The 13,251-nt window shown below is 42.8% G+C and overlaps 1 protein-coding gene and 1 pseudogene across 1 annotated transcript in view; both read right to left on the bottom strand.

Moving 5' to 3' along the window:
* nfasca (neurofascin homolog (chicken) a) overlaps positions 1–13,251 on the bottom strand; it is a 167,856-nt gene that overhangs the window by 66,384 nt on the left and 88,221 nt on the right. Inside the window, exons 9-13 of the mRNA XM_063065364.1 lie at positions 7,573–7,684; positions 6,338–6,522; positions 4,558–4,689; positions 3,462–3,605; positions 810–921 (exon numbers count right to left, since the gene is read on the bottom strand). Of these exons, the coding sequence (XP_062921434.1) occupies positions 810–921; positions 3,462–3,605; positions 4,558–4,689; positions 6,338–6,522; positions 7,573–7,684 (685 nt within the window). The remainder of the gene's footprint in view (positions 1–809; positions 922–3,461; positions 3,606–4,557; positions 4,690–6,337; positions 6,523–7,572; positions 7,685–13,251) is intronic.
* LOC134356026 (U1 spliceosomal RNA) lies at positions 2,005–2,236 on the bottom strand (annotated as a pseudogene).

Here is a 13,251-nt window from a genome sequence, read left to right as displayed (position 1 = left end):
GTTAGGTGATCAGAACTGTACACAATACTCCAAATTTGGCCTCACCAATGTCTTATACAACCTCCCCATAACATCCCAACTCCTATACTCAACACTTTATATCGTGTTAATTTTATGTACTGTATGTGATGCATGTACTTTGTCTTGTACCTTGGTCCTAGAGGGACGTTTCGTTTAGCTATATACGTGTGTACACTTGAACGACAATAATTAGGGTGGCATGATAGTGTAGTGGTTAGCATGGCGCTTTACAGTACCAGCAACCCTGGTTCAATTCCCGCCTCTGCCTGTAAGGAGTTTCTATGTTCACTGTGTGACCACGCGGGTTTCCTCCAGATGCTCCGGTTTCCTCCCACAGTCCAAAGACGTACCAATTGGTAGGTTAATTGTCCATTTTAAATTGTCCTGTGATTGGGCTAGGATTAAATTGGGGGATTGCAGGGAGGAAGGGAGGGAGGGAATGAAACTAACTAACTAAAACATTGGTAATTTTATTTAGCCCAGTTAAATCTCTCCCAGGATCTTGTGTTCTAGAGAGATAAAGCCTAGACAATCTCCCATCATATCTAGAATTCTCCACCTAAACCTCCACTGCATCGACTCAAACTGCGTTCAACGTGGAATGGCCTGGATGGATTCAAGGGCAAAACGGATAAACCCATATGGAGAAACAGAAGGCTAGATTAGATGAATAAAGTTTGGAAGAAGCTTATATAGAACATGAGCTGATGGACTGAATGGTGTGTTTCTATATCGATTCTACAACTAGAATGTAATACTGATTGACAGTTCAGTAAGCTGCTCCTTACCATCGCAGGATGGGGATTGGTGAGCCAAAGAACCTGCACTCGAGCTGCGTCCGGTTATTTTCAATCACCTTGATGATCTGGTTTTGTTTGGAAAGAATTCTGGGTTTTACATCTGTAAACAAAGAAATTCCATCAGCTGCCCATGTCAAACTTCCTGAACGCATGTAGAAGTTAGCGTCATGGAGTGTCCTTTCAACATAGATATTCTTGCATTCAGTGTCTTTGCAGACCTAGTCTTTGACTGTGAATGGATCATATTAGAGAATATGATAACTGAAGAAGATTATAAAGATTCAAAGTACATTTATTATCAAAGTATGTATCAGAATACAACTCTGAGATTAGTCCTCCCACAGGCAGCCACAAAATAAAAAAGCACCATGGAACCTGTTCAAGAAAACATCAAACACCCAATGCATGAAAAAAAGAACAAATTGTGCAAACTGCAGAAAGTGAGTGAACAATATATGGAATATCAAACATCAGGAGTCCAGTGGTATTCAGTACAATTCAGTTCAGCGCCATGCTGCTAGCCAATGTAGGCCACAGGGCCATTCCTGGCCAAAACACCCCCAGTCTGCATCCATCACCCTGAACAAACCACTCAAAATCAGCAAAAAAGTAACCAGCATCCAGAAACACATGCAACACGACCGCAAAATGAGTCCACAGCCTTGCTGATCAATCCTGTCACAGAGGATCCCAAAACTCCTGCACTTTCCTCCGACAGCACTAGCAAGAGGGAGAGGAAGGCCGGTCAAACACAGGTGGATGGTGCCGAACACCGTTCTTCACCACTGAAGAAGATTCAGCTTTATTTGTCACATGTACATTGAATTTCACGACACATGCCGGTGATAATAAAACTGATTCTGAAACATTGAAACACACAGTGAATTGCGTCATTTCGAGTCAACGGCCAACACAATCCACAGATTACGCCGGGGTCAGCCCGCAAGTGTCTCCATGCTTCCGGTGGCAATACAGGAAGCCCACAAATTACTAACCCTAACTTGTACATCTTTGGAATGTGGGAGGAAACCAGAGCACCCAGAGGAAACCCAAGCAGTCACAGGAGAGCATTCAAAATCCTTCCAGACAACGGCAGGAATCAAACACAAATCAGTGATTTCTGCCGCTGTAAAATGATTGCGCTAACTGCTACACTACCATCACATCCTTCTATGTTACTATGCTGACATCAGCACGAATGCAGCTTGTGCCCCACCACCACAAATTTTGCAGTTGAGTAAACTGCATTTGTGGACATTGCAGGCATCAGCAGACACATAGTGCAGTCCTTGGAGAACTATCTTTCCGATCATGGTCTCTCCAACAGGCATCGGCACACAAAAAATGCAATAGGATAGCCTCATCCTGGGAGAATGACCTTTCTGATCACAGGCTCTCCCCTGCCAGGTAAGTATATATGGCCAAATGAATAAAATCTTGCTAACTTATGAGTGATTTATTTTCTTTTTCTCATGACCATGGAATAATTGTTGGTGCCCAAGAGGTGGTTTGAGCATCTCAGAAATTGCTGATCTCTTAGGGTTTTCATGCACGACGGCCTCTAGAGTTTACTGAGAACAGTGCGGAAAACAAAAAAATCCAGTGAATAGCAGTTCTGAAGGCAAAAATGCCTTGTTTATGAGAGAGGTCAGAGGAGAATGGCCAGACTGGTTCAAGCTGACAGGAGAGCAACAGAAATTTAAATAACCACGCACAACAACAGTGGTGGGCAGAAGAGCATCTATGGACACACAACACATTGAACCTTGAAGTGGATGGGCTACAGCAGCAGGAGACCATGAACATACACTCAGTGGCCACTTTATTAGGTATAGGAGGTACCTAATAAATTGGCCACTGAGTGTTTGTAACAATGCACTGTGCATGCAGTTTAAATAAAGAACAACTGCCCTCAGTGAAAGGTTACATATATTCATTGCTCCAGGATGTAGAAGGTAAATGAACAACAGCACTGAACAGCCTTTCCTTTGTGAGCTCTGCCTTTGTGGAGCAATTAGAGACGACTGGATAGAATGCATGCCTAGCTCACGGGCCATGGGTCACGGGAGAGGGGAGAAGAGGATGGTGTATGTGTGAGTGTGGCCTGGAGGTTGGGGGAGTCAAAGACCTTCTGCTATCTTCAGAAAAAATGTTATTCCCTAAACCAATTGAGAAGCTCCTTACTTACACTGAACACATGCAGTTGGGTTTAATTAGTTCCATTCTGAAACATTTGTGGCAGCATTTGTTGATCTAACGCTTACAACTCCTGATGTGAAATCTAAACCATTGGCACCACTATTATATGACATTAGTCATGGAGTTAAATCAGCACAGAAGCCAGCCCCTTGACTCAATTCATTCATGCCAAACAAGTTGCCTGTCCAGCTCGTCCCATTTGTCTGTGTTTGGCCCATATTCCTCTAAACCAGGGGTTCCCAAACTTTATTATGCCATGGAACTTTGTCCATGGACCCCAGGCTGGGAATCTCTGCTTTAAACCTTACTTGTCTATGTACCTGTCGAAATGTATTTTATATATGTAATTGTACCTGCATTTGCCACTTTCTCTGGCAGCAGCCAAACATTTTCCACTCAAGAAACATCGTAAAAGAGAAATCAATAGCCATTAAGTCGTACCTAGCACGCTGACAAATGCATTGGCCAGTAAGTATCCGTGCTCGTTGGAAGCATTGCACTGGTACACGGCACTGGTTCCAATCTGTGCCTCTCGGAAGATGATTGTGTCCCCAGAGACATCTCGATTCAGATTCTGACGAACCTCTTCAGTGAAAGAGAGATAAATGTGTCATTGTTTAATTCATATTCTCTCAGATACTCCCTTGTATCCCAGAATATGAAGCGTGAAAAGCTGCTCACGATGAGAAGTATGTATTTGAATACTATAATGTAAGTTCTATGGTCAGAGAAAATAAGACCTCCACCCATGCGTATCTCCTTCAAGAGGACCACGACCTCGTCATGGTTTGGAGGTTTGCGTGCCTTAATGACCTGGCGAGCTATGTTTGCTGGAGTCAGGGCTTTATGCTTTGGCTTTTGGTAGGGTTGCTCATATCAAACAGGTCAAAGGGAAGAGGTCAGACAAAGAGGGGTCTACTGGTCCTCCAGATGCGGGGGCTCAGCTCAGGGCTAACAACCCTGACCGGTAAAAACAAAGCTGTTATGGAAACAGCAATGAAGAATCCTCCTACATCTGAGTGCGACGTTATTCCTGAGTCTCCACCTGGAACTTTCATGACCAACAGTAGTGAAAATCGAGCTACTGACACGATGAAGGAAGCTCCAAACACTGCCAGAGATGGAGGACTTCATTGCTGCCCTAAACGCCGGCGGTGTAACAGGCAGTAGATAGGTGTATGTAAGTAACATGAGCAGGGAGGGAGTTCCTTGCTGTTAGAGTTTATGGCTTGTCTGAAGCTCCTGTAAGTTTTGCTTACTCAAACTCCACTACATTATACTATACAATGCTTTAATTATATTAAATTCCCCTCCTAAATGCATACCAATTTATATTGCATTCATGTAAATTTATGTTCTGTGCTTTGTCCAAACCTATGTACCTGCTGAAAGCAAGTTTTTCTTTGTACTTGTACCTCACCGTACTTGTGCACATGACAATATACTCACCTTGACTTGAAAATTTCATAGGACCCAACAGAGAAACAATGGTCTATATGTGACGTGTACAAGGATGGCACTGCAATCATTGACTCACTTTCTATGGGCTCGCCATTAACCATCCACTGGATATTGGGCTTGGGATTCCCATTGGCCCGGCACAGCAGTCTGCCATACTCCCCAGGAGCTAGCACCAGGTTCTGGGGTTCATTCAGCCAATATGGAGCAGCTTCGAAAATTAGCAGATAAATACAAACTTATTAAACAAATGACAGATTAAACAATCCAAATCTATGTATTAGCATCAAATGTTTCATTAGAATAAACTGCACTCAAGTTTGATTGGAACATGGCTAAACCCACTACAGATCCCTTTAAAGAGTGCTTCTTGAGGTTGTGCCAAATATGATATTTCTCAGGGCAAAAGCTCTGTAAAGGGGAAATCAATAGCCATTAAATCATACCTAGCATGCTGATAAATGCATTGGCCAGTAATTATCTGTCTCATTGGAAACGTTGCACTGGTATACAACTCTGTGCCTCTCAGAAGGGATAAACATTAGGGTTTTGCTGGGAATTCAGACCCTCGTAACAGTTAAAACCACTTATTGTTTGGAGGAGTCTCATAAATCTTAAAATGGTTATTCTGCTGGATTAACACTCTGCTTACTCAAAACACTGCAATGAAAGACAGGGGATGAGAGCCTTTGGTTGTGCTGGAATTAAAAGATTGAAGGAAAGTGCTGTTTATAGGATCAGCCATGATCCTACTTAATGGCAGAGGTCTACACGAGCAGTTATCAAGGATATAGAAACAACTTTTTTTGGCGAAATATATTTGCACGTATTTGGAATGTGCTGCGGTGTATTGGTCAAGGTGAAACATGCAACATAGAAACAAAAACATTGAACAATTTTATGGAATAAAGAATTATCTAAAAAAGAGCAAATAAATTTAGTGGTTAACAGACATATATGGAATAAGATGTGCATAAATAAATACCAGCATGCATTTACAATATAAACATCATTATAAAATCACAAACAAGAGAAAATCTGCAGATGCTGGAAATCTAAGCAACACACACAAAATGCTGGAGGAACTCAACAGGCCAGGCAGCATCTATGGAAAAAAGTACAGTCGACGTTTCGGGCCGAACCCTTCAAGCAGGACTGGAGAGAAAAAGCTGAGGAGCTACCTGGCCTGCTGAGTTCCTCAAGCATTTTGTGTGTGTTGAATCATTATAAAATATGGTTTGAAGCTTCTACAGTGCAGTGATGGGGATGGGGTAGGGGGAGAACGAGAATGGCTGATCAGATTAACTGACTGAGGATGAAATTTTTAAGATGGCAGGAAATTTTTATTTTAATAGTCCTACAGAACTTCCCAGAAGGGAGCTTTTGGAAAAGGAAGTTTACAGAGTGGGCAGTGCCCACAATGATCTTCCTGCCTGTTTCTTTGTTCTGGATATATTCAAGTCCTGCACCTAACAGTTCTTCACATCAAAGTTGCTGGTGAACGCAGCAGGCCAAGCAGCATCTATAGGAAGAGGCGCAGTCGACGTTTCAGGCCGAGACCCTTCGTCAGGACGAAGGGTCTCGGCCTGAAACGTCGACTGCGCCTCTTCCTATAGATGCTGCTTGGCCTGCTGCGTTCACCAGCAACTTTGATGTGTGTTGCTTGAATTTCCAGCATCTGCAGAATTCCTGTTGTTTGCCTAACAGTTCTTTATAGTTTTTGTATAATGTATTACTGTATTAAATACAATTCAGGGAAAAGGAAGACTTCAAAGTAAACATAATACTTGGTGGGATGGAAAGAGAGGGTGGGAGAGATAGGCTGAATGTGGCAGTGGAGAATTGAACAGAGTCCACACCTTTTACTCTCACTGTGATGGTGTGCCTAATGCTCCCCATCTTATTGGATGCCAGGCAGAAATACTCGCCCGAGTTCTCCTCTGAGACATTCATGATCCTTAGCGTCTTGTTGAAGTTTTCCATTCGCACTTTTGGCCACGGCAACTCACCACCTTTCTTGTACCAAATGATATCTGGCGTGGGCCTGAAAAGAAAACAAAGCAAAATTAATTGGAACACAAGAGGTTCTGCAGATGCTGGAAATCCAGAGTAACACACACAAAATGCTGAAGGAACTCAATGGGTCAGGCAGCATCTGCAGTATGAAGAGAAATAACAGTCGATGTTTTGGGCCAATGAAGGGTCATGTTCCAAAACGTGAACCCTTTATTCGTCTCCATAGATGCCGCCTGACCTGCCGAGTTCCAGCAGAATTAACTGGAGGTGGATTGAAGGGAACCTGGCTTAACTTTAAAGAATTCCTACATTTAGAGTGTCGGGGGTAGCATTGTGCATCTGAGCCAGATGCGGTAGTTGTTTGTGAGCTTATATTTAATTTTAATTTAATTTTTACTATTTTTAATATTTAATATTTGTAATCCAGGGAGCGGGGAGTGCAGCATCAAATATCGCTGTGATGATTGTACGTTCTAGTATCAATTGTTTGGTGACAATAAAGTATAAGGTATAAAGAGATCTGAGCGCTAAAAACCAAGGCTGGAGGTGTTGTTTATTGGATGAAGCAGCTTCCTAATTCCAAACACTTTGTACAAGCTGCTCAGGCCCCGATGGCCTGGTCTACAAGAGCAGACCTACATGCACCAAGCAGATAAGGCAGCATCTATGGCGGGGTATTAACAGGTGACATGTCGGACTGAGACCCTCCATCAGGACTGGAAAAGAGGCTTTGAAGACGTTTTTGAGCTTCCAGCATTTTGTACATGCTGCTCACCCTCTCACTGCCCTCTTCACTCACTGATCAGATAACCCTGTTTACAGTTTATCGCCATGCTCACCCCGGTTATAACCGATCGGAGACAACTCCCCCTCCTCCCCAACTCTCTTCTCGCAGCTTAACAAGCTTCTTTATCCTCTTCCTGACAAGGGGCTTCAATCTTGAACGTGAACTCTGGTTCTCTTCCCTGACTGGACTAGTGCTCACAGCATTTTCTCTTTCTGTTTTATAGGAATGAAGTCCAATTCTCACACCCAGTCAGTGACTTTACAAGATGGCTAGAGCCTTGGCTTTACATACACTCCTGATGCAATACATTCCAGTAACAGGTCCTCTTCTCGTAGAATGATTCTGCTGCTTGATGTCCCTTCTGGTACCATGAACTTTGGAATCTGTTCAGTGACAGGGCGAGCTGAAAATGAATATACATAGCAATCAGTTAAATTGGCAACAGGCAGAAACTCATTCAAGAAGGCTGTCCGAATAATTATTAGGATGATTGCTATTGAACTATATAGGTTTCAAATCCAAATCCAATACAAAAGGCTCTGAACTACTGAACACTACTGGACTCTTGGTTTGATGTTTGATATTCTATGTGTTGTCCTCTTGCCTTTTGCCATTTGTGCAGTTTGCTCATTTTTTGTGTGTTGGAGTTTGATGTTTTCTTGAATGAGTTCCATAGTGTTTCATTGTTTCGTGGTTGCCGGTGGGAGGATGACTTTAGAGTTGTATTCTGTACGCGTACTTTGATAATGAATGTACTTTGAGCCTTCAAATCCTTAGATGTATTAAAACCTGGGGGGGGGGGGGTTAGGTCACATTTGAACTATTGTGTGTCACACTATAGTCCAAATGTGGAAGCTTTAGATGTTGCCTGGATTAGGATGTATTAGCTATACAGAGAGCGGTTAGACAAGCTAGGATTTTCTTCAGAGCATGAGAGGTGACCTGAGGCAAGTACATAAAATAATGAGATGCAAATCGGGTAAACAGTCGGTCCTTCTCATAGGATGGAAACTTCACTTACCAGGGGGCATAGACTTAAGGTAAGATGTGGAAAGTTTAAAGATACAAAAGACAAGATTGTTTTTAAAGAATATAGGTTCCTGGAAAACAGTACCAGGGAAGGTGGTGAAAGCAGATATGATAGCAATATTTTAACAGGTAGTTAGATAAACACATTATCTGCAGGCAACAGAGGCATACAGGCCATGTACAAGTAGGAGGGATTACTTAGATTGGCATCTTGGTCAGCACAGACAGGGTGGGCCAAAGGGCCTGTAACTGATGTATGTTCTAATATGTTAATGACTACACAATGTGTTTTAGTAGTGTTGGGAATAGGATAAATATAGACTCCTCGGTGAAATATTGCAAAGTTATGTTTTATGCCCGTTAGAAAGACCAGACATCGATGAAACAGGTGAGCAATACAATATATTTCTATCTGCATAAGGCATCTCCTGTACTTGAGACATTGACTCAGTCTTTCGGTTGATTTTTCTTCCTCATTTTGTCTTTGGGAGATCCACCCTCTTCACTATCTTCCTTTATTATCTTATGCAGGGTGATGCAGTGTGGATTGCTCATGGCTTGGACATTTTGTCAAATGGAGGGGGAGCCCATCCAATCAGCAATGAGAGTTTATGCCAGTCAAGCAACTTGGAGATAGCTTATCGCTCTTCACTCCACAAGCCAGACCAACAATCCTTTGTTAAGGATAGATACACTAACCAGACCACAGCAAGAAAAGTCCGTATCTCCATCAAGTTCCATCCCTTTTTAAAGGCTTAATAGCCCAATGGGTGCAGTTCATTCATCCATAGCCCACATACTTATGCATTCGTGTATCCAGATTAGGGCATTAGTTGCCATTGCACAATTTTCCCTGGACAGACTCTGATTTGCTAGGCCACTTCAGCAAAGTCTGGAGTGACCTATCACTAGATTGGGTCAAGTCAGCAGATTTCCATCGCTGAAGCACATTGGTCAACCTAGAGGGAGGTTATGCACTCAGTGACCTCTTTATTAGGTACCTCCTGTATCTGATAACGTGGCTATTGAGTGTACGTCTGTGGCCTTCTGCTGCTGTAGCCCATCCACTTCAAGGTTCGATGTGCTGTGCTCTTCTGCACACCATTATTACAACGCGTGGTTATTTGAGTTACTGTCACCTTCCTGTCAACTTGAACCAGTCTGGCCATTCTCTCAACTCTTACATTAACAGAACTGCCGCTTACTGAGTGTTGTTTTTTTGTTTCTCTCACCATTCTTGGTAAACTCTAGAGACTGCTGTGCATTAAAATCCCTGTAGATCAGCAGTTTCTGAGTTACTCACACCATCCCATATGGCACCTACAATCATTCCATGGTCACTTAGATCACAATTCTTCCCCATTCTGACATTTGGTCTGAACAACAAATGAACCTCTTGACCATGCCTGCACACTTTCATACTTCGAGTTGCTACCATATGATTTGCTGATTAGATGGATAGATATATGGATCCTAAGGGAAATTACCCTGTCACAGTAGCATTACAAGTGCACAGATAACAAATATTAGAAGAGAAATAAGAAATAATAGAAAATAAGTTACCTCAAACAGTCTAACAGAAGGGGATCATCATGTCTCCGGCTATAGGGTGATCCATTATAGAGTCTAATGACCAAGGGTAAGAATGATCTCATAAAGAGCTCTTTGGAGCAGTGCTGTTGTCTTAGTCTATAACTAAAAGTGCTCCTCTGTTCAGCAAAGGGGATATCCAGAGGTTGAGAAACATTGTCCAGAATTGCCAGGATTTTCCATAGGGTCCTTTGGTCTACCACAGCCTCCAGTGTGTCCATACATGGCCTCCTCTACTGCCATGATGAGGCTAAACTCAGGTTGGAGGAGCAACACCTCATATACCGTCTAGGTAGTCTCCAGCCCCTTGGTATGAACATAGAATTCTCCAACTTCCAGTAGTTCTCTCTCCTCCCTTCCACTATCCCTATGTCACTCTGCCCCCTCCCCCAGCTGCCTATCACCTCCCTCATGGTTCCGCCTCCTTCTACTACCCATTGTGTTTTCCCCTATTCTTTCTTCACCTTTCCTGCCTATCACCTCCCTGCCTCCCCTCCCCACCCCTTTATCCTTTCCCCTTACTGGTTTTTCACCTGGAATCTACCAGCCTTCTCCTTCCCACCCTCCCCCCACCTTCTTTATAGGGCCTCTGCCCCTTCCCTCTACAGTCCTGACGAAGGGTTCCGGCCCGAAACGTCGACCGATCTTTTCCACGAATGCTGCCTGACCTGCTGAGTTCCTCCAGCGTGTTGTGAGTGTTGCTTTGACCCCAGCATCTGCAGATTATTTTGTGCTCCAGTGTGTCCAGTTTGACTTCTATAACACAGCCAGCCTTTCTAATCAGTTTACCGTACCTGTCAGCATCACCTGTGTTGATGCCATTGCCCCAGCACTCCAAAGCATAGAAGATTGTACTGGTGACAACAGACTAGTAGAGCATGTGCAGGAGAGGCCTGCATACTCCAAAGGACCTCAATCTCCTGAAGAAGTAGAGGCAACTCTGGCACTTCTTGCACACAGCTTCTGTGTTGGTGCTCCACTCAAGTCTGTCATCCAGGTGCTCCCCCAGTTACTTGTAGGTCCTCACCACATCCACGTCCTCACCATCAACAGTAACAGGGAGCAGTGCAGGCATAGTCTTTTCTAAAGTTCATCACCATCTCTTTTGTGTTACTGAAGTTGAGCTGCAAATGATTCAGCTTGCACCATTTGACAAAACCCTCCATCAGGGTCCTGTATTCATTCTCCCATCCACCCATTATACACCCAACTATTGCTAAGTCATTGGAGAATTTCTGCAGATGGCATGACTCAGTGTTGTATCCAAAGCACAAGGTGTTCAGGGTCAACAGGGAGGAAGCCAGTACAGTCCCCTGTATTAGATATTCGGATTAACAAGCAGGTGTACAGGTGTACCAAATAAAGTGACTTTTGAGTGTATAATAATCCAATGGTTCTGTGGGCACCATTTCACATTACCAGTTCTTTTTTAAATTCCACATTAAAACCAAATTTTAAATCCACTACTGCTACGGTGGGACTTAACCTTAGACTGGTGAATTACTACTCAGTGAATTTAACTACCGTGCTGTCTCTGTTTCTGCATGATATGTTAACTTAGGTTTATGTTAACATGTTTATCTTGATCATGTTACTGCTGTAAAAAGGTAATTCCATGGCATTTATACCTTGTATATTTATGCACCTGACAATAGACTTAAACTTGAGCATTATCACATTGCACAGTTCTAAAAATCAGCATAGACCATCTGTTCATTTAGTTACACAGGTCAGCCCAATTCAGCCTATCCAACACTCACTGCATGCATTTGTTGCGGTAGCAGAGAGTGGACAATCAAATGATCAATTCCCCACTCCAACCAAGGGGACATTTATAATCTCAGTCTCACTGAGGTTTCTGCATTGGATTCAGTGATCGTGGGCAAAACTACGCACCGTGTATTCGGAAGAGCTGATAATGTTTTATTCTTCTGTTCATGCTTCAGGTGGCGGGAGCATAAACAGAAGGCGGGTCATACTTTTTAGTAATGATAACCCACAGCTCAAGGGGCTAAGATAAATGATTAAGATACTGGACTTGTGGATGTTACTATTGCATACAGATCTTGTAACACAGCTACAACAGAAAATTAGCACAGACAGAAGTACGATACAACATGAGGTTAGTACTTTGGGTGAAGTTGCCTACTGAAATCTCACATGGAAATTTATATCTTCGCTACTCTGTGACTTCTTTCCTCTCTCTGTAGCTTACTACAGGAATACTATGGTATCTGATGGAAAATGGAAAGGCCTCACACACCATATTTGAATGAATTCATCTATGCAACTGACATGTTTCACCACACAGGCAACACAACTACAAAGTCATCTGCTGGGCTTGGTGGAGAACGTTTCCTGGAAACAGAGGTGATGGAGGAAACTTTGCCTCACTCAGCAAAACGCTGTCACCTGAAGGCTAGAGGCTGCCTAGAAGAAAGATTGTCTGAAATGATGATGGAAGCAGATTCTGTAATTTCCCAAAAAGGACTTCTTTAAAAGTAAAAATCTTAGGAGTTATTGGGGAGGGGACAACATGTTCAGATCTGTCAAAGGACCAGCACAGGCATAATGTGGTAAATGGCCTCCTTTGTAATTTGTACAAATCAAATAGCTATTAATATAATACTAAGTATGCAAATATTCTCATTGTTAATGGTTGGTGTTTGATCAATTGCATTACACTGGGAACAGAAGCAGACCTTCCATTCCCTTGAGTGTACTCTAATGCATTTCACAATTTTACTTCCAGAATTGTCCAGAATTACCAGGAATCAATTTCCTGGGAACTGTCTTGAAAAAGCTCAGGAGAAAGGTATTGAGGAATTGTGAGAAATGCTTTTTCTTCAGTTCCTTTGGCCACTTTTTTTGTGGTAAATATATTGTGGTGTGGGAGAGTTCTGAGTAGAAGGTGGAGTTGGCAGAAAATCAAAGAGTTGATCATTAAGGTGCACAGGTAGCAACCCGACTAACTTCCTGAAAGGCGTGGGCCTAATGTTTGGATTCTGCGCCACCCGCCCCCCCCCCCCCAGTTCTAGCCTCTCCAGTTAATGGAAATATATATTATTCCAACAACTGTATCATTTCCAATTCTCTTATAAACTGTGATCTTTACCCCTTAACATACATTCACAGCAATATAATGCCTGTTTTTGGAAGTCTCTTCTCATTATTTGCCCATTGGCATTCAGATATTAGCCTGGTAAGGTGACACTTCACTCCCTTTAATGCATCCTTCCTTAGTGGGATCCAGAACTTTGTCTCTAACATCCACTCCCTCCCGATATACTGTGCTTGGCGCAGTAATAGGAAATGACTGTACATAAGAACAGGATGTAATTTATGCCCCAT

Source organism: Mobula hypostoma, chromosome 13 (genome assembly GCF_963921235.1).
Source record: "Mobula hypostoma chromosome 13, sMobHyp1.1, whole genome shotgun sequence".
NCBI classification, from domain to species: domain Eukaryota; kingdom Metazoa; phylum Chordata; class Chondrichthyes; order Myliobatiformes; family Myliobatidae; genus Mobula; species Mobula hypostoma.
The sequence above is the reverse complement of the archived record's forward strand: the minus strand, read 5'-3'. Positions and strand labels throughout refer to the sequence as shown.